The sequence below is a fragment of the Rosa rugosa genome, chromosome 1 (genome assembly GCF_958449725.1).
Source record: "Rosa rugosa chromosome 1, drRosRugo1.1, whole genome shotgun sequence".
NCBI classification, from domain to species: Eukaryota; Viridiplantae; Streptophyta; class Magnoliopsida; order Rosales; family Rosaceae; genus Rosa; species Rosa rugosa.
In genome coordinates this window covers 46,313,131-46,333,886 of record NC_084820.1, presented here as the reverse complement: position 1 = coordinate 46,333,886, position 20,756 = coordinate 46,313,131, and the positions used below count along the sequence as shown (strand labels likewise).

Genomic DNA, 20,756 nt, shown 5'->3' with positions numbered 1-20,756 from the left:
AGCAGTTGCTGCAAATCCGGAAGAATAAAGAGGAAGTCAAGCAACCGAGCTTGAAGATGATGGAAGTGTGGAAAGCATCCTTGAGGCGTTGAAACGGAAAGAAAGGTCAGATATTTGGAATCATTTTGGGAGGGATGTGGTGGATGGTAGAATTAAGGGTAAATGTAATTATTGTGGAAAAAATTACTATGCCGATCCTAGGAAGAATGGTACAACCTCCCTTATAAATCATATGGACAAGTGTCCAAAGTATCCCCCTAATATTGAGAAGTTGAAAGCTAAAAGGCAAAAGATTTTCTCTTTTAAAAAATCAACTACTGAGTTGTCACTACAAGAAAATGACTCTTTTACCGCGCACATTTTACGGCGTGCATTAATGCGTGCCGTAATAGGCACACATTTACGGCGCATTTTCATGCAAGCCGTTAATACCCTTTATGATATGGTCTTTTACGGCATGCATCTAATGCGTGCCGTAATAGACACACATTTACGGCGCATTTTCACGCAGGCCGTTAATACCCTTTCTGATATAGTCTTTTACGGCGTGCATCTAATGCATGCCGTTAATGTCATTGTTCATTTGGTCTTTTATGGCATGCATTGATGTGTGCCGTAAAAGTAAAAGGCCAAAAATTTTCACTAAAGTTTTTATTTCCCTCCATCTTTTCCCTCTACACTTTTCATTTTTATTTTTTTCATTTCATAACACAGCCTCGAGCCCTCGTTTCTCACTGCCTCACTTCCAGTCCACGACCCTATCTCATTTCAGTTTCTCTCTCTTCCTTTCGCTCTCTCTTTCTTCACTGGCCTCTCAGTTTTCTCTTCGTCATCGACAATTCGAGATCGCCAAGGAGACCGCCAAGGACTGGGTTAAGCTCACCGTCCAAAACCGTCAGGCCAAGGTCTCGGTGGTCCCCTCTACCGCCTCTTTGGGATCTGCGTTTTGCTTGGAGCCGGATCGCGACCGCAAAATGTCAACTGCTTCAGATTCGTTTTCTCTACCTTCTTCCTTCACACATCTCTCAGCCGGAGCTTCCTCCTTTCCCTCCAGGTCCATCTCTGCTGTTACTCTTTTCTTCAATCTTGTTTTCGTCGGTTTGTTTTGATTTAATCTTGCTCAGTTATCATCGTTGTCGTTTATTCTTCTTAATTTCAGATCCAGTTATGATTAGATCTTTTGTAAAGATCCAATATTGGGGCTGCTAAGTTTGTGAAGGAGATGGGGCTCAATTATCGAGCTGCACTTAGCAATATCACCAATTTCAAAAGAGAGGCTTTTGGGTATGTGACTTTTTCTTAGAATCTGAATCTATTTCTGGGTTTTCGTTCTGCCACAGACCCATTACAAAGTTGGAACTGACTCATATTTGATCTCCATTTTTGGTTAATCCACTAGCTCCGTCAGATTTGTTGTCATTCTCGTCCTTATTTTTTTTTTTTTGTAAGTTGAATCATGGATTTTTATTCTTGTTGTGCTGTTTTGATTGTCAAATTGAATTTTTGTTCTGTTTTACTGAATATGTTTTCAGAAAGCATGCTTCTCAGTTCTCACTTTCTCAGTCAATATTAGAAGACTCTCTGTAAGTCAAAATAATTGTAACTTGTGCACTTATAGATCAATTATTGACTCCTGCATATCTACTTTTAGCTTGGTGTAAAGCTAAGAAGTTTTGCTAATCATATGTGTTTTTCTACCAGCTTTCAGAGAAGACGCAAGTTGATTGAAGGTTGGATGGCCAAACCAATATGGAAGCAGGTTGGTGGAAACTTGGAATTATGAGTTGACTGTGAATTGATTATTCCCTGAAAGACTATTGAAAGTAATCCATGTCAAGTATCATAATATGTGACTACTACGATTGGTCAGAATTTTTGAACTTCCAGTTTCCTTTATGCATTTTCAGGCTGACCCTCGATATGTACTACCAATATATCTCAGTTGTGATTTATGATGACAGACAGATCTTCTAGTTGCAGCAGCCAGGACTGGAAAGATTGTCAATATTAAGAAGGGTCAATTCTGTGCTCCTTCTGTGAGTAATTTACTCTATCTCTCTATAGTTTAGTTTTGAGTGATTAATTCTGACATAACTGATACCAATCTCATTTAAAACATATTGGCATGTATATGCATCTGGTATTTATTATTAAGTTTTCCACATCTGTAGGTCATGGTAAATTCTGCTGAGAAGATTCAACTGGCAGGAAATCCAAATGTGATGGTTTGTGAGAGGGGAACTATGTTTGGTTATAGTAAGACATCCCCGTTTTCTTTTATAGCTGCAATGATTATGTCCAATTAAGCTGCCATTTGAGCTTTCCTCAAGATTCCACTGCTTGCCCACTTTCCTTGTCAAATGCTTATGTCCAGAGAGAATTTTCTGGTTGCATTAACCCTTTTTGGTTTCTGATATTCATGCATTGGTTGTGCATCCATAGTATTTAAGATTTAACATTGGCTTTATAATACTGTGGCACACTCATATATCATATATCTTATACATCTCTGCTTTGGTTTATAGATGATTTAATTGTTGATCCGCGTAATTTGGAGTGGATCAGAGAAGCTAATTGTCCTGTTGTAAGTTGTTTCTTTTCTTTTCCTTCCTGTACTTTTTGGTGGTGTTATCTGTATTTCTGTCTTATAGTTTTCCTGTTTATATTCCATGAAAATAGAAATTACTTTATTGTGAATCATACTGGAAATTCATGAAACACATTTCCCCATCTCTAGCCCAAAATTTTTCTCAACAGTGCTTCATCTTGTTTGGCTCAATAGACAATGCTTTTGTGGTTAAAGAAGTAACCATAGGACAATTTGTAGGAACCAATGCCTGGTGAATATGCAAACATTTGGTGCTCTAAAATTTCTGTTCTTATATCTTACATTAGCCTAAGTGGTATGGCCAATCAGTTGTTTGTATGTTGCTACATCTGAGTCCTCTAACTGTAATCTGACATTATGGAAAGAAAAGTTGGTTGGTAACTTTAAGTTTTTCTAGTTAAGTTGGGTCACCTTTAATGCAACTATCTTTTCTGGATTTGCTTCTGCAATGTCTATCATTTCTTCTGTTTTGCACTTGTGAAAGAACGAAACACTCACTTCTCAATGCATGTTGCAGTTACTATTCTATGTATGGACATTTCAAGAAGCTGGATGAAGAGATTAAAAGGGGAGCTGCATCTTTGGAAGTAGAAGCCCAACTATCTCAGGTTTGCAATTGTCGATCACTTCATATTATGGAATTGATATACGATAAATCAAGAAGCTGCATAAACTATTTAGAATTTGTGCTACAAGTATTTTTCACTTTTGACCTTGATTATGATGACTTCCTTATGTCAGTTACTTGTAGTGTTGCTAGAAAGTCACTGGACTTTACTATGTTTTGGTATGCTAATGACTAATTCTGCAGGGGTGGTCATTTTCACATGATCCATTGCACAAATGAAGGTTATATTTACAATTTTTTTTTTTGAAATATTGTTCGCTTTTATTTATCTGTTGTCATTAACAATGGAACACACTTCTTTCCAGACACTTTTACATTATGTTCCTGCAGGGAGGGTGGTAGTCCTTGATCTGTTTGCTGAAGTGAAACTGTGAAACTGATATGTGAATTGAACTTGTAGAGTTAGAGTTTGATTGATTGATGTAATGACTACTGCTACTTGTACATTTTTAATTGTCATTTTGTAAATGAAATTACTTATAACGATAATCTGATTGAAATGTTTCTCTTACGTACATCTAATTTGTCATATAGATATGGTGATACAAATGTGAATTTGGTAAAAATATAATTTTTTTTTATTAAAAAAAACCTTATTTACGGCGTGCAAGCTGCGCCTTAAATAGGAACTCAACCACTCTTTTACGGCACACATTATACGCCTTAAATAGAAAGTCTTTTACGGCGTGCAACATGTGCCGTAAATAACATGAGTGACATTTCCGATATCACTTTGACGGCGTTCTTGGATGCACTTTAACGGCGCATTTTAGTGTGCCGTAAATGTGGTACGTCTTTTACGGCTCCGGCATTTACAGCCTGCTTTTGTGCGCCGTAAATACCCTTTTACGGCACACATTGTGGGCAGTAAAAGACCATTTTTGGTGTAGTGTGTGTATTGTAGAATGCACTCAATAAGAGCTATTTATGTTATGTGTGGAGTACATTATATTAGATGAGCTACCATTTTCTCATGTGGAGGGAGAGGGGTTTAGGCGTTTTATGGGTAGAGCTCTTCCTTCTTGGAGAATTCCTTCCCGTAAGACAATAGCAAAGGATGTCCTTAAGCTTTATTTGGGGGAAAAGAAAAAATTGATGGATCAATTGAGTAGATATAGGTTGTCTCTTACAACCGATACTTGGACTTCTATTCAAAACATTAATTATATGGTTCTCACTGCACATTTCATTGATAATAATTAGGTGTTGCATAAGAGAATTTTAAATTTTTGTGTGATTCCAAATCATAAGGGAGAGGCTATAGCTAAGCTATTGGAGGATTAATGTTTGTTGGAATGGGGTATAGAGAAGATTCTCACAATCACCGTTGATAATGCTTCATCAAATGATGTTGCATTAAAGGAGTTGAGTAAGAGGATAGGTGATTGGGGTGTCCCTAATGCACTTTTGCGTGAAGGGAAGAATTTGCATGTGAGGTGTGTGGCCCATATTCTTAACTTGATTGTTAATGATGGATTGAGTGTGATGAAGATATTCATTGGTGTCATTCGCAATGCGGTAAGGTATGTTAGATCCTCCCCACAAAGGCTTGATTTTTTCAAGGAATGTGTTGAAATGGTGAAACTAGAGTGCAAAGGGCTTGTGATTTTAGATGTCCCTACTAGGTGGAATTCCACATTCTTGATGTTGGAACGGGCTTTGAAATTCCAAAAAGATTTTGATAGAATGGTGGATGAAGATGCGGGTAATTTTTGGGCATGGCTCTAAGATGACAGGGGTGAAAAGCCAAAAGAAGGGCCACCGGCAAGTGTTGATTGGCAATATGGGGAGCAATTTGTGGATTTCTTGAGACCATTTTATGAAATCACTTTGAAGGTATGTTGTTCTAATTCTCCTACCATTCATAATATTTTTGGTGATTTACTCTCTATTTATGGTCTTTTGCAAGAACAAAAGAACCCATGTTTGTCTGAGATTGCATCACCCATGCAAGACAAGTTTCAAAAGTATTAGTGTAGCTTTGATAAGTTGAATCACTATCTATTCATTGCTATTGTTCTTGATCCACGTCATAAACTTGAGAAAGTTGTTGACTATTTTGAGATTCTAGATGATGGGGATATGGATGAAAAGGTGGAAGCTAACACAAAGAGTGTGAAAGATCTCTTGTATGACATTTACAAAGTGTATGAGGAGTGTTGGTGAGGTTAGTGGCTCTCAAGTATCAAGTGAGGGGATATCTAGTTCTAGTTCAAGTAAGGGTCTAACGGAGTTAGAAAGGAGATTGAAAGAGAAGGAGCAAAGGAGAAGAGCAAAGAAAGTCAAGATTGTAAACAACGATGTGGATAGATATCTTGGAGATCCTATTGAAGGAGATGGTGAAGGCTTTGACTTGTTGGATTGGTGGAGGGTGAATGGAGTTTGTAAATATCCTCTATTGGCCCGCATTGCAAAGGATATTCTAGCTATTCCGGTGTCAACCATAGCTTCGGAATCTTCTTTTAGCACGAGTGGGAGGATTATTGATCCATACCGTAGCTCCCTAAGTCCTAGAATGGTGGAGACCTTGATATGTACACAAAATTGGCTTAGGAGTGAAAATGTGTATCTACATCATATGCCTACTATTGAGGAGATGAAGTTGTGTGAAGAAGCGGAAAGAGGTAATAGTTTCTATTTTCTTAGTTAAAGTTTTTTGGGTTAATGAAGTTGTAATATTTATGTTATATATGATTGCATGTATTTCTTTTCTAATGTTGTTCTTTTTATTATTCTCTTATACTAATGTAGAGATGCTTAAGATGCCATGTGGAGCTACAGTAGGGAGTAGTCGGAGCGGAATGTGACCTCCAAAGTCGAAGACTTCATCTTTCCGAGCTTGAGATCATGTCATTGCCCTCCTTCATATGTTGATGTTGGTTCATTCTTTTTGTGATGTTTAATCTTTTAGTGAACTTATACATTTTTAATTTGTGAGGTTAGTGTTGATCGATGTAATGATGGACTTTTATAAACTTTGGACTCTATATTTTTTGACCATTTCATATGTTGATGCTAGAACTTGATGGACTATTGGACTATATCAATTGAATTATATGGACTATGGAGTATGAAATTATAGATTATTGTCTATTGAAGTACAAAGCATGCATTAGTAAACTTGTAAACTCATTATGATAGATTATTATTACAGGTTTGAAGAAACAAAAATTTCTCGAGTTACAATACCAAAGAAGTATATTCGGTAAAAATCTGTTTACAAAAAAAAAAAAAAAAAAAAACGAAACCATGCCGAACCGAACCGAACAGTTCGGGTTGGTTCGGTTTTCGGTGTCAACTTCTCAAAATACAAAAACCGCACCGATTCTAATTTCAGTTCGGTTTTCGGTTTAGGCTCGGAACTGAACCCACCCTAGTGAGCAGTTAGCAGCTTCAATTTTTGTATTTTATTCTTTTAAGTTACTTTAATGATTTTGGATCAGAAAATTAATGTCAAGTCTATGAAACTACAATGCCAAAGACTTGCCTGAGTGGATGCTATATATCAGTAATATCCTTGTATATATGGTAAATATGGTATGTAAGATATTATAAGGGGAGTGAAATTTGCACTCCCCTTTTTGCAAACCACACTCCTTTCTTCAATTTTATTATGCAAAATTTCCTTTTTGCCCTCATGTTCTCATCTTCCTCATTTGTTTTCTCCCTCTCTCTCATCTTCTGACCCTTCTCTCCGGGCCTATTACAATTAGTCATTGAGATTAACAACTAAGAAAATTTTGTCTTGAATCGAACAAATTTAAATGATTATGGAGGAGAAATCAAGAACGTATTAATGAATGATGATCATGGGTTTGTATTTCTATTTGAGTTCTTTTGGTAGGCATGGTTTTCCCCTTTCTGTCGCTAAATCTATATGCATCTCAAGCTGTGGCAACTGGCAAGTCTCATGAGTTAAATGGATTCTCTTATCTTTTATTGCAGCTTTTATGAAATATTTTCATTGTCAAAGAATAACAAACAGAAGAAGAAAAAAGTTTCTAAATCTAATGCTCCTTCCTTTATCTGTTTTACATCCTCTTGTCTCCTGGGTATGAATAAAGCACTAGATGAGTTTCAGAATTAGATTTGAATGACTAAATGAAGGAAATTTATCTTGGTACAAGTAAAACCCCTTTATAAAAGCTGCAGAAACAAGTAGTAAGCTACCCGAGAGCCTCTCTCTCTCTCAACTTAGAGAGAGAAACCAGATCTCCTTGCTCTGTCTTGCACTCACTTCATCTCCCTTGATTCTCTCACACCCTCTGTGGTGGCTTTATACCCTATTTTGTGGTGATTTCCTGACTTATGTTCAGATTTAGAGGACTTTGTTCCTTCTTTCTTTGTCAAACATCCCAGAAAATTTTCAAATCCACAAACCTCCATGATTCCCCTCACCCATTTCCTCACATAAACTCCCCTCCAACTACCAAAGACTTGTTCCTTGAAGATTCTTATGGCTACCTCTTAAAAGTGAGAAACACCTAGAGGTGTATGGGTGCTCACGCATGGGTGTTTCACCCCCCATTCACCATTGGATTTTTTCTTTGCTATTGGCTTTTATCCCATTTCGATGGCGTCGGTTTCTTCCCGGTTTGAGTTTCTCTGGTGGAGAAGAGAGTGTTAGTGTGTGGGTTTGGCTCCAATTTATCATCTCATTACCTTGGTTTCGATTGGATTTGTATTTTGGGATTGTTTTGGCAGCGGTTATTCGGATTTTATCTACTCGATATGGCACTTTTCCCTACCTTTTTAATCCGGGCGGCGGCGGCGGCATGGATGGCTTGGGTGGCGGCTGTTGTATTGTAGGAGATGATGTTTTTCTTAATTTTTAGGGTTACACTTTTTTTCCCTATCTATGTGGATTTGGGTTGAGTTTTAATTTTCCTTGTTAGGTTTACTTGTAATTGGGCCTTGTTTGGGCTTTTTCCATTGGGTTCTTCCCCTTTGGTTTTTAATGAATGATTTCATTGACCAAAAAAAAAAGTAAAACCCCTTTCATTGTGTTATACTCTTCATGAAAAGTCTCGTGTATTGTGGCTTCAAGAAATTTCTGCAAAGAGGGGGGAGAGAACCAGCTTTGGAGGAGAGGGAGTGGTTAGAGGGGTAATTTTGGAAATCAAAAAGTTAAAATGAAAGTGGGAGTGTGGTTTATAAAAAGGGGAGTGCAAATTTCACTCCACTATGGTATGTCAGATATTATAAACTACTAGCCCCTTAACATCCCGTACTTAATGCCGGTCAAGGCCACTAAGCCGAATTTCCTTAAGGGTATTCACATTTTCGATTAGGACAAATATGAACTCTCTAATTCATGAGTTAGTACCTTACTAGGGCTACCAAAACATGAACTAGAGGCCTAGAGCTCTAGAAATTAGGGATTTAAGCATGCAATAGTTACAACCTAAAATTTAACGATTACTTAGTTCTCTACCTAATGCCGGTTAAGGCCACTAAGTCAATTTCTCTTATTTGGTATCCATTCTTCCGGTTAAGGCAAGAATGAACTCTCTAACCCTAATCATTATGCCTTGTTAGGGCCACAAGGTCTAGGATTAAAGCCGAAGGGCACAAGAAAATAGAAACTTAGGCAATCATTCATTCTCGATTAAGCAACTACTTGACACACCACACTAATTACATGAAGCTAGTGAACAAAAGAACCACAAATTGTATCATGCACACATCACAAATCTCAACACATAACAAAGAGAGTGGTTAATTCCCTAAATTCATGCATCAAGAACCAAGTAGCATAGTAATTAGAGTGCACCCATATGAAAATACATTATTTATCACTTGCAAAATACGTCAATTACATCAAAATTGAGCTAGAGTTAGAAACCCTAGCCCCCCAAAAGTAACTACTCACAACCCATATTCATGAACATCAAAATTACAAAATTCAAATAGCAAAGAGTAGAGAAGTGTAGGAGAAAACAAGAATAGTCACAAATAGCTATGAAACTAGCATGACTAGCCTTGAATTACAACCCCACAAAATACCCAAATCTTGAATCTTGTAGAAATTGAGTCCCTTGATGGATCCTTGAAGCTTTGTATGAGTAGTCCTTCAAATCTCAAAACAAAATATAAAGAAAAGAGGAAAAAATGGAGGAAGAAGATGGGAGAAGAGAGCAGCCCAAAGGGCTGCCCTGTTTTGGTGGTGTGCGGCTACTGTTCTTCTGTAGGGTTGTTCTCATTTTCATGTTACTGTGCGAGAGAGATATATAGTGAGATTGAATGATCATCGGTGGCCGTCCACGTGATGGCAAGGACAGAAGGAATGGACAAGATTTGCTCCAATGAGCACGTGCCAAAGAGCTAGTGTGCGCGGAAGAAAAGAGAGGAAAGAAAAGTCTGTGCTTCTTGGTTTAATATCATGCTTAATTAAACCACCAATGTGCTGCTACCATGTTTTGGTTTCCAATGCATTCAATTAAGCAACGTGCAGCACTTAATTAACCACAGTTAATTAAAACTATTGGTTAATTAAGCTTGTTATCTCCCTTTTCTTTTATTTATTTCTTTTTCTCAAATTACTTCTGCGTATCTTGACCGCACGCCGACTCATGGTTGACATTCCCGTCATGTGGTAGAAAATCCTCATTTACTCTATTTTTTTCGTGTCGGTTGTCTCAATTTCGTAACTCCGCTTATTTCCTACGAAATAATAAAAATGGATTAATTACATAATAATTGTCATGAAGATAAGCTTATTTCTAGTGTTCTAGATATAATTGCACGCAAATAAATACGTGTACTAAGAGGTTGTCTAAGTCATATGAATCATTTGCGAATCAAATATCTGCTGTATCAGTACCTAACAAAGTGCAGGATGCATTGGGGGATCCAAAGTGGAGGAAGGCAATGGATGAAGAGATGGAGGAGTTGCAGAAGAACAATACTTGTCAACTTGGCAACTTGTGCCTCCACCACAAGGCAAGAAGGCTGTAGGTTGTCGTTGGGTGTTTACCGTGAAGCATAATGCAGCTGGATCAGTGAATCGGTACAAAGCACGCCTTGTAGTAAAAGGGTTTACTCAGACGTATGGTATAAACTATGATGAAACTTTTGCTCCTGTTGCCAAGATCAATACTATTCGGCTTATGCTCTCGTTCGCTGCTAGTTTAAACTGGCTACTCAAACAATTTGATGTCAAGCATGCATTTCTTCATGGAGAGTTAGCCGAGGAAGTGTACATGAGCCTTCCACCGGGGTATGTAGTTGCTTCTCTTGGTGATTTTGTATGCAAATTGAGAAAATATCTGTATGGTCTCAAACAATCACCTCGTGCTTGGTTTGGAAGATTTTCACAATTCATGCGGAAGGTTGGTTACAGGCAGAGCAACTCAGACCATACCTTGTTCCTCAAGCATCAACAAGGGAAGGTAACAGCTCTAATTATTTATGTGGATGATATGGTAATCACTGGTAATGATACTGTTGAGATGGATAGACTGTAGAGACAGCTAGCTTCTGAGTTTGAGATGAAGGACTTGGGTGAGCTTAAGTACTTCTTAGGAATTGAGGTAGACAGGGGGAGAGAAGGAATCTATCTGTGCCAAAGGAAGTATGTTCTTGACTTGCTGACAGAGACAGGTTTGTTGGATTGCAGACCTATTGATACTCTTATTGAGCAGAACCATTGTTTAGTTGAGTATCCAGATCAGGTACCTACTGATTGAGCTCTCTATCAGAGGTTAGTTGGGCGCTTGATTTATTTGGCTCATACTAGACCCAATGTTGCATATGCATTGAGTGTGGTGAGTCAGTTCATGCATAATCTGAGTGAGAGTCACATGGATGCTGTTATGCGAATTCTGAAGTACTTGAAGTCAGCTCCAGGAAGGGGAGTACTGTTTTCTAAACACAACAACATTCTTGAGGTTTGTGGCTTCACAGATGCAGATTGGGCTGGAAATATCACAGACAAGAGGTCGACATCAGGTTACTTTACCTTTGTGGGAGGTAATTTGGTTACATGGAGGAGTAAGAAACAGAAAGTTGTGGCACATTCTAGTGCTGAGGCCGAGTATAGAGGTATGGCTCACGGAGTGTGTGAATTGTTGTGGCTGAGAAATTTGTTACGTGATCTGGGTTTCAAACTAAAAAATACCATGCAGTTGTATTGTGACAACAAGGTAGCTATTGACATATCACAGAATCCAGTACAGCATGATCGTACTAAGTATGTGGAGGTTGATCGTCACTTTATAAAGGAGAAGCTAGATGCCAAAATTATTAGCTTTCCTTTTGTTCCAACTGAAGAGCAACTTGCAGATGTACTTACCAAAAGAGTTTCTAGGAAGGCGTTTTATGACTCACTAAGCAAGTTGGGCATGATTGATGTATATGCGCCAACTTGAGGGGGAGTGTTAGTGTGAGTCATCGTTCCCTATTAGGAATGGACTACAAGGGAATATATTGTGATTGTAACTACTTACCTTGTATATGTTGTGTAGTACAGTAGTACACAATAGTTGTAGTACGTAGTATGTTTATATACACCACAGAATAGGTGTAATAATATATTAGAAAATTCATTCTCTCAATAGTGTCTTATTTGACTTATATTTCATTTCTTAAGAACAGATAACGGATGATGATCTTACCACAGCTCACCCTTCAAATTAACAGATCTAGGCACAATCGATAAGTGAAAATACCACGAAGCTTCCAATTGTCATGGCAGCTAGCTAGCTGTGAAGGGCTTTTGGAAGTTGTCCGAGGTTTCATGAGAAAAAACTACAATGATAAGAAACAAATTCTTTCTCACATACACTACCAAATAATCTCTTTACTGTCTCCTTTTAAGCACAGGACCGGAAATCACCCAAAGTCACAATCAAGAGACTGCATCTACAAAATAAGTTTGCTCGATCATGATCAATACTAAAGCCTCCTGCGTTTTCTCAACTTCGTTCGGAGAAATCTCACTTTAAGCTTCTAAAATCTCACCACAGTCAACATGCAGCCTTAGCATTGCCGTCTAGCATGTGAATTACCTCATTACCTGCCAATACTCTCAAGTCTCAACTGGCAGCTGTCTGTGAGAGAAATATATATATGCCTGAAGTCTTAACATGAACGACTTGTATAAAATATTCACACATAAGTCACTGTGGCTTCTTACCAGTGATCAATGGCTGAAAAAAGATCCAGCGTCAAACTCCAGTATGCAACATAACACCTGAAGAATAAGGATGAAGAAAGGTTTTAGTTGGTTTTGCATGTGGATTCTCTATGAATTTATATTATATATGGATTTATATGGATTGTTAGATTAGCACATAACCAATGTGGTTGATGAATAAACAAAGAAGGCATGATCCAGATTATTGTTGCTCCAAAGTCCAAACATATGTAGCAGCTGACAAGATATAATAACTTTTCGAAAATGAATATTAGTCTTTCATATGACGCTGAGCAGAGTCTATCTATTAATAGTCAAGAAAATTTGATGACTTAGACGGTTCTAAATCTCAACTCAACTGGAAAAAGTAACACAACTGATAGAAAATAAATCATACAAAATGTAAGATCTTGAGTACTTCGTTAAGAATAAAAGGAGTATGATCTTGCTTACCACAAATCTCGATCTCTTAGTCCCTCCCTTAAGTTTAGCTTGCTGCAATGGGTTCCAACCTTTGAACATTTTACTATTACCTCTTTGAATTTGGAATATAATTTGACAGAAGTCTCACTGTTCAAATAAGAAAATGAGACAAGTATAAAAAGAACTATGAAATTAGTAAAACCAAATTAAACAAATTCTTTCCTACGACAGTAAACAAAAAAACATAAAGGTTTTGACTTTTTCTGACATTGAAGTACCTGGGACAACAGAATGAGAATTTTGATGCTTGAGAATGCAAGGTCTTGTGGCTATGGAGGACCAATTTGGTCCTTTACTCCATTTGCATCTGTTTTATAGTCGAGGACCTAAGTTGACCAAAAGCTGTGCTTGAAAAAGGGAAGCAGCCCTCACGAATGAATTCAATTCCCTTTCCAAACTTCGTTTAGGGGATTTGGGAAACAATGTACCATCTCACGCTAACAGTGGCTTATAAGTCTTGACATCATAAATTGGAAGTTTCTGAATTAGCTAGCTTGCCGTAGCATCTGCAAATAATGTATATGCTTAAGGACATGAACAAAAAACAACGTACTTTACTGTAATAAACTATATTGTTTATGTAGAACTAATCAATTAATAGAAAATATGCAAAAAACAAAGGGGTTTAAGTTTCTTGTTGTAAAGGTTATGGGTTTGATTCTCACTGACATATGTAAGGGTGGGGTGGGCTAGGGTTTTTTTTTTTTTTTTTTTTTTTTTTTTTAAGTTTCTTGAATCCTTTACGTACTTTAATAAATTGTAGTGTTCATGTAGAACTAATCATACGGACATGAACTTGATACGAATGCATAAGTAAAACAGTGAAACAAGGTCCCACACTCCAGCTCTGTATCAAGTAATGTGGATAAGGAGGTTGAATAACAAACATTAAGGTGATCATAAATATCTAAATAATTGTACAAGTTTCAGAATGCTATTCTGATTAATAAATGTTATTGAGTAATTTGAAAGGAAAAACAGAATCTTGCTTACAGTAATTTCTTCTTCAGTAACTGCTGTAAGGAGTTGTACAACATTTAAGTACAGAATGTGTTGTGCTTAATCTGGATCGGCTCTCTGCAAGTGAAAAGAATAATGTATTCATACCATTATAAAGATGCTGGAAATTAATTAGTGAAAACAAATAGAGTTTTCTCTGAATTGGAAGCAAGTACCTTGGAGGGAGTAGAACCGGATGTCCATGTCTCCATTAGTTATGCAAGGGATGTGGGCTATGGTGGACCAGTATCTACCTTTCATTGGATTGCATCTCTCTTTTAGCAGAGGACATTGAATGACATAAAGTCGAGTAAGTGAAAGAGGCAAACCCCCCTCTGGAATTGATGCTAGTTTAGGACAACTAGATACTTCAAGATATTCAAGAGAGGTGAGGAATTGAAAGCCCTTGCTGAGTTTAGTAAGATTTGGGAAGTCGGCGATTGTGATTTGAATGAGAGATTTGGGCAGGGGTGGTGTCATCTTGTCCTCGGGTGGAAAGGACACCAAATCTGGATCTTCACCACTGATATACAACTCTCTAAGAGAGGTGAGACTGTGCAATCCCAACTCCAACAGTGCCTTGCAATTCTTGACTTTCCAAACTACTAGTCTTGTTAGATTGGTGGGAAAACCCTCTTCTAGAAAAGACGCCAATCCATGAAAGTCCTGAAGAGAGTTCAGGTTCTGCATGCCTTTGGGGATGCCCTCCAAATTATGGCAGTTGGAAATCTCAATCATCCTCAAGTTGAAGGCGCTTCTTGGAAACACTTCTCTGGGAAAGGAAACAAAACTTTCACAGTTTATGATCGATAATGATAGAAGATTGGTCAGGTGGCATAGACCCTCCGGGAAGGATTTAAGATTTGGGCATCTCCATAATTGAATTTCTTCAAGAAGAATGTTATCATGGAACCTATCGACTATTTTCTCCATATTTGCACAGTCCGATATCCGAAGATGTTTAAGCGTCCTGATTAGTAGGTAGCCTAAGGACGTCATAGAGGGACAACTATTTATTGCCAAGTCCTCAAGACTAGATGTCTCCTTTTGCATCATCAGGCAATGAGTTGAAGCAGAAGATGAAGAAGACCAATAAGATGAAGTCTGAGTACTTCCTACTTCAATCTCTACTAATGATTTAAAGTTTTTGCAAACCCGGATACTTAATCTTCTCAGTTGTGGGGCAATCTGATATCTTGCGAAATATACAAGAGAATGGCAACGCACAATCTCTATTTCTTTAAGAAAAGGTGGAAAACAAACCTCTTCAAAAGAAATTATACTAGAGCAGTCGTATATGTGAAGTTTCTGAAGTGATGATAAGTAATGAAACAAAACAAGGTGGGAGTTGCTTATGAAGAAATGAGGAACAGAAATCGGGTTTTCCAGTAATCTATCCTCATTCTCCCTTAAAAATGTCGGCTTCTTAGAAACTGTAATCTTCAGATCTTTAGTTTTTGTCAACCCTCTCACAAATTCCTCTGCTTGGAGTACGAACTCTGAAATACTTGAAAGCTCTAGTGCCTCTAGTGACTCAAACTGAGCAGCACTTCTATGGATCACCTGTCTGCAATTATTTATTTTCAAGTCACAAAGGCTTTTATAATTTGTGATTGAAACCACTAGCTGCTCACATTGATGAATCACAAGCGTGGACAGTAAATGAAGGTTCTCAGGTAACCGACCCTGCAGTTTCCAGCAGTTTTTGATGGAAAGCATTTTCAAGCAAGGGAAAGTTTCAAGTCCCTGATCTTGTTGATAGGAAAACCACTCCTTCCAAAAGTCCATCCGCTCAAATTCCAGAATTTCTAATCGAGGGAAAGGCAAGCTACCCTCCCCATAAAACTCCTGCCCTACATTTACCACTCCAGGCATTTTTCTTATATATAGCTCTTTCAGAGAACACAATTGCCCAAGTGGTGGCAAGAGCTGGCAGTTTCTACAATTTTCTAACCTCACCACCCCTGGGGATGCCGCCCAACCTCCCCCTTGAGTAGTCTCCTGGATCTTTTGGTGGTCTTTCTTGTTTTCCTTTCTTCTTTGTTCTCTGTTTCGTATGTTCTATGTTTTAGTGTCAAAAATTTGAGGCAGTTCGTTCTAGTAATTTATTCAGTCTATAGATCAACAGTGCTACTTGCAAATTGCCCTATCCTATGGCTGTAGCAACAGACATTTTATGCAGCAACATCAATTGCTCATCAAGATGTCAAAAGATTAATTTTTTTTTTTCTATTTTATACGGAAATAGGTTTTTGTCACTAACTGAGTTGTTTATAAACATTAGAATCTATACTTAATAGTTCCTACTACACGTACATACACATGGCAAGTATAGTTCCTACTACACGTACATACCTATGATGCACGGAAACGCCAAAATGGCCGCGTTTCCCGTTTCGGAAACGGAAACGGAAACGGGTCGGAAACGCTCGGGAAACGCGTATCCTAATTTGGAAACGGTTTGGAAACGTCCGTATCCAATGAGGAAACGCGAAACGTCCTAAACCGAGCAAACCCGAACCGATTTCGGTTTCACGATTCTTCGGTTCCATTTGTGGAAGTACCTCTTGCACTTGAAATTCAGGAACAAGAAACCTAAACCAAGCCACAACTCCAGTATTAGTGATGGAGCTGATGAGTATAGAAATCGATCACAGAGAGAGCTAGGCTTTGGTGTTTAACCTGAGAATCGGAGCGGATGAATCTGATGCCCCTACCCGGGTAGATCTCGGCGCCACTGAAGCGGCAAAGCTCAGTCTTGAGAACCATGGCTGCTGCTTGCTTGGGCTCTATAAGACTGAAATAGTTGAATACGAAGAAGAAGTGAATAAGAAGGAGGAGGAGGAGGAGAGAAGAAGAATAGTTGCTGCTAAGGGGAAGAATGATTAAAAAAGAATAAGAGAATAGAGAAAAGCAGCTGGTGGGGGCCGAGAGACAGAGGAAGATGGGGGTCGGTGGTTTGCATTTAATTTGTGAAAAGATAGTACAAAGTAGCCTAGTATAAACTATAAAGGCAAGTTTATCAGAGGTTGCCCATTAAAATACTGCCACCTAATTAGCCTTGTTTATGTTTCATATTTTTTTAATTATATATATATATATATATTTAATTAGCGTTATCGTCACGTACCCGTTTCCTAATACATTTAAGATTTGTCGTTTTCACGTTTCCGATCGTATCGTATCCGGAAACTCGTACCCGTTTCGGTGCTTCTTAGGTACATACACATGGCAAGTGCAGATCTGGTGCTGAACCTTGATTTCAGTCTAACTTTTAGTACTTTTTTTTTATCCATGAGAAAAATAACATTTCATTTAATTTACAGAAGTCCCACTTATCTAATGAAAGTTGTGGGATCATCATATATGGTTTTGTCAACACAAGCACGGCTTAATCCAGAAAGCTGAGAAAATTCTGAAACCGCAAGAAACAGCTTGCCATAAATACGTTTTCAATAAATACAAATTCTAGCAACCATCCACGAAGTGCTCATCTTTCTTTACTCCCCCAAAACCATCTCTCTGTCATATGTATTACATCTGCGCATTCTCAAGATACATCCATACCCCAGAAAAAAAATTAGTTGAATCTTCATGTGCATGTGCTTCATAAATACGTTTTGGGTATAGAAGCAAGTATAGTTTCTGGTGTAAGTTATACTTGCAGAACAGGACAGTTGAGCCTTCAAGAAGGTTTGGTTTGTACAATTTTCACTCAAGACTTATACAAGCTCAATAATTGTTGACGGGATTCGGCAACTTCTCTTTAATTTCCTTAATGTTAAATAGCTTACCGAAGCCAGCCGCAAATCTGCAAATTAATACAAGATAAACAAATTTGTCAACCAATGCGAGTTAGTTAAGCTAAACCTCTTTAGGCTCGATCGGCTGTTCATATGTTCTTCAATAGATGGCAAAAACAGAAAACCAAATTAGCAACTTACAGAGCAATTGATCCGACAAGACCTACAATCGCTAGGAAATATTGACAGAAGTTGTGCCTTGGTGTACGTTTGACTTCATGGTATGCTGGAATAAACTTGCTACTTATATATCCAAACTGAGGCTTGATGAAAAAAACAAAACCAAGGAAGAACCCAGCTACAAAACCTCCTATATGACCTGACATGTCCATTTTCAGTAGAAATCCAAGTGCCACGTTCAAGACAAGATTGAGAACGAGTATCATGATCGACGAGCACTGAATAGGACAAGTCAATGGAAGTATGAAATGACGCAGTTTTGGACATAATTGCAATATCAATTCAGAAAACATAAGTAGAAGATTCGATCTTCTGCTAGGAGAGGTTTCTCTATTTACCTTATCATCATAGATTGTCCAGTTTGTGATCAGCTCAGAAAGGGAGGCTCCACACAATCCAAAAATTGCCCCAGATGCGCCAGCTGACACAGCATGTGATGTCAAGTCTTGTTTAATAATACGAAGACAAGACGCTACACTTCCGCCCAACCCAGCAAGCACATACACAAACACAAATCTATCTGCAGCCAAAATGAAACAGTAAGAACATGAATAAATTAGAATTGAATTAACTGAACGGACACATATACGGAATTAGTTTCTAGCCCTTACGATATCCAAAGTCGCGCTCAAGTCGGAGTCCAACGAAATCAAGGCTGAGTATGTTGAAAATTAAATGAATGACTCCAGCATGAAGCCACATGCAAGAGAAAAGGCGCCATGATTCACCTTTCACAACTAGTTGCTGATCGAGGCCTCCTAATTTCTTAATACTGCGAAAAATAGCATTATATCAAGGTTTGGGATGCATTCCTGACTGGACTAACTATAAAGTTGGATGTGCTAGTTTGTTACACCACAACCAGCACCATCATGCATGTATTCACATATAAAGCGAAGCATATAAAGGTTTGGATGGCTTTAACAAGGTTCTGCTACTGTGTTAATTAACCAACCATTGCATAGACAAAGTATTGATGTGTTTCATATTTGGAGTTCGGTTGTGGATGAGCTGATTGGATCAATGTTGATTTTCAGGAGTTCTCTAAGCCTCTAGTTTTCCTTCGATCATTATAATTTACTGCAACGCTGAGGCTGTTCATTACTTCAATGATATTAGTAATCTATTTTATCAGATATGTTGATCACTTATGATTAGAATTAACATTCAGCGGATCTGTTAAAATAATTTTATGGTCTTAATCTCACCTTTTGATCTTAAATCCAATGTAATTGAAATTTCATAGTTATAGATCATCAATTCTCAAACTCCACCTGCTCCTTCCAAAACAACTAATTGAAGTCAATACATGGTAAAACTGATTCTATCTTTTCAAAAGCCATCTCAATTTCACCATATTATATATCCTCTCTGGGTGGAAACACCAGGAAAATTATATTGAAATCATACTAAGCAAAAGAAAAAGGGGAACAAAAAGAACATAAAGGTACACAAAATGGAAATATTGAGCTAGATCAGAGAGACGAAAAATCCTTACGTTTCTGCGGAAGGACCAATCCATTTGACTTCTTTGAAGGGTTCGAATGAGAACCTGCCAAAAGGATCACCTAACATACACTGATCCCTTGGGTGTCTAGATGGGCAATTGTTCTTATACATTTCGTACACAAACATTCCAAGATTAACCAAGCATATGAGAGGCACAAGCCACGGAGAGTATCGCCTTGGGGGTGGTGGCAAGGGCGGTGGGGCGTAAAACTGTGGCGGGGGTGGTGGATAATACAGTGGAGGCGGACCTGGTGGATAATACATATCTTTGGATGTTAATCTGTATATGCGGGCCGGCCACAAGGAGGAATAGATACACACTGCACCAGCGCTGTTTCTGCGATGGTGGCAGATGCAAAATATGCACCAAGTTGTAGGGGGGAAAGAGAAGGGGGAGATATAAGTTTTGGGGGGCAAGGAACGAGTCTTGTTTGGTTGTTAGCTAGTTAATTAGGTCTGTACATTTCCCGCTAAATAGCTCTGTGGATATTACCTAATTGGCCTTTGACCTATTTCATTCTTACTAGATTAACATGCTGATTTGGTAATTACTTGAAAAACACATTCTGTAATCCTAAAGTACAGTTGTTTGAATCACATTATTACATTACAATTTAACAGAGTACAACATATATACTATATATAGTACGTGAATAAAACACGTACTTACATGTTTTTCAAAAATACTTTCATACTTTGTATTTTTAAAAGAGACTAGTGAAATTTCCCAAATTTCAAAAATGAATATTTTAAAATTAAAAATATTTTACCGAATTTTTCGACAAACTATTTAATGAAATATACGAATAATACACGTACATAATTTTCACGTACTAGACAAGTTGTGTATTTTACTAACTATGATAATCTTTAATACGTATGTAGTACTTTCATGCATTAATTACATATTCAATTTGAAGATGGATGCTCAACTCTCTGTGAAGGAGTGAACAAAACAGAAAAAATAGTCTTTTATATAAACTTATGAGTTTTATTTCATTTCATCCATGGCCAGCCTTGAGGAGTATTTTTTCATTTCATCTAGGGTCAGCCTTAAGGGGCGCAGCCTGAGGCGGCCACCTCAAGCCACCGACCTTCGGTGGGCCTCAGGAAATTTGTTTTAGTTGCCCGCTAACAAGAGTGATTCTTTGGTTAGAAATTGGGCCTTCTTATGTCTATTGTTAGTAATATGCATGTAATTGATTCTCTTATTCGAGACATGAGTTTCTCTGTTTAGAGATGGAGGTAAAATCACAACCTACCTTTCAATCCCTTAGTGGTTTCTCCTTAAAAAAAAAAAAAAAAAAAAAAAGAGAGTAAAAAAAAGTTTAAAAAAAAATATATATATATATATATATATATATATATATATATTTAATCTATGTAATTAAAAAAATTAATCTAATATTT

General features: G+C 37.7%; 3 protein-coding genes across 4 annotated transcripts; 1 reads left to right on the top strand and 2 right to left on the bottom strand.

Moving 5' to 3' along the window:
- The first annotated feature begins 719 nt into the window (after positions 1-719).
- LOC133738844 (2-dehydro-3-deoxyphosphooctonate aldolase-like) lies at positions 720-3,716 on the top strand. The gene is made up of 8 exons (XM_062166520.1): positions 720-1,054; positions 1,160-1,284; positions 1,533-1,583; positions 1,702-1,759; positions 1,962-2,036; positions 2,172-2,256; positions 2,526-2,584; positions 3,126-3,716. The coding sequence occupies exons 2-8, from the start codon at positions 1,223-1,225 to the stop codon at positions 3,162-3,164; spliced, it is 429 nt and encodes a 142-aa protein (XP_062022504.1). The 5' UTR covers positions 720-1,054; positions 1,160-1,222; the 3' UTR covers positions 3,165-3,716.
- Positions 3,717-11,863: 8,147 nt separating this feature from the next.
- On the bottom strand, positions 11,864-16,836 carry LOC133725121 (putative disease resistance protein At3g14460). Of its 2 annotated transcripts, none has more exons than XM_062152247.1 (8): positions 16,537-16,836; positions 16,210-16,449; positions 14,031-15,901; positions 13,849-13,932; positions 13,074-13,361; positions 12,826-12,942; positions 12,373-12,429; positions 11,864-12,286 (listed from the first exon to the last, which is right to left on the bottom strand). In XM_062152247.1, the coding sequence occupies exons 2-4, from the start codon at positions 16,404-16,406 to the stop codon at positions 13,862-13,864; spliced, it is 2,139 nt and encodes a 712-aa protein (XP_062008231.1). In that variant the 5' UTR covers positions 16,407-16,449; positions 16,537-16,836; the 3' UTR covers positions 11,864-12,286; positions 12,373-12,429; positions 12,826-12,942; positions 13,074-13,361; positions 13,849-13,861. The 2 variants fall into 2 exon arrangements, with proteins under 2 accessions (XP_062008231.1, XP_062008232.1); XM_062152248.1 differs by having other exon boundaries at positions 11,864-12,252.
- Positions 16,837-17,127: 291 nt separating this feature from the next.
- Positions 17,128-19,750, bottom strand: LOC133738839 (RHOMBOID-like protein 5). The gene is made up of 5 exons (XM_062166513.1): positions 19,336-19,750; positions 18,449-18,609; positions 18,176-18,357; positions 17,799-18,055; positions 17,128-17,665 (listed from the first exon to the last, which is right to left on the bottom strand). Exons 1-5 carry the CDS (start codon positions 19,608-19,610, stop codon positions 17,587-17,589), a joined length of 954 nt encoding a protein of 317 aa, XP_062022497.1. The 5' UTR covers positions 19,611-19,750; the 3' UTR covers positions 17,128-17,586.
- Between the last annotated feature and the right edge of the window lie 1,006 nt (positions 19,751-20,756).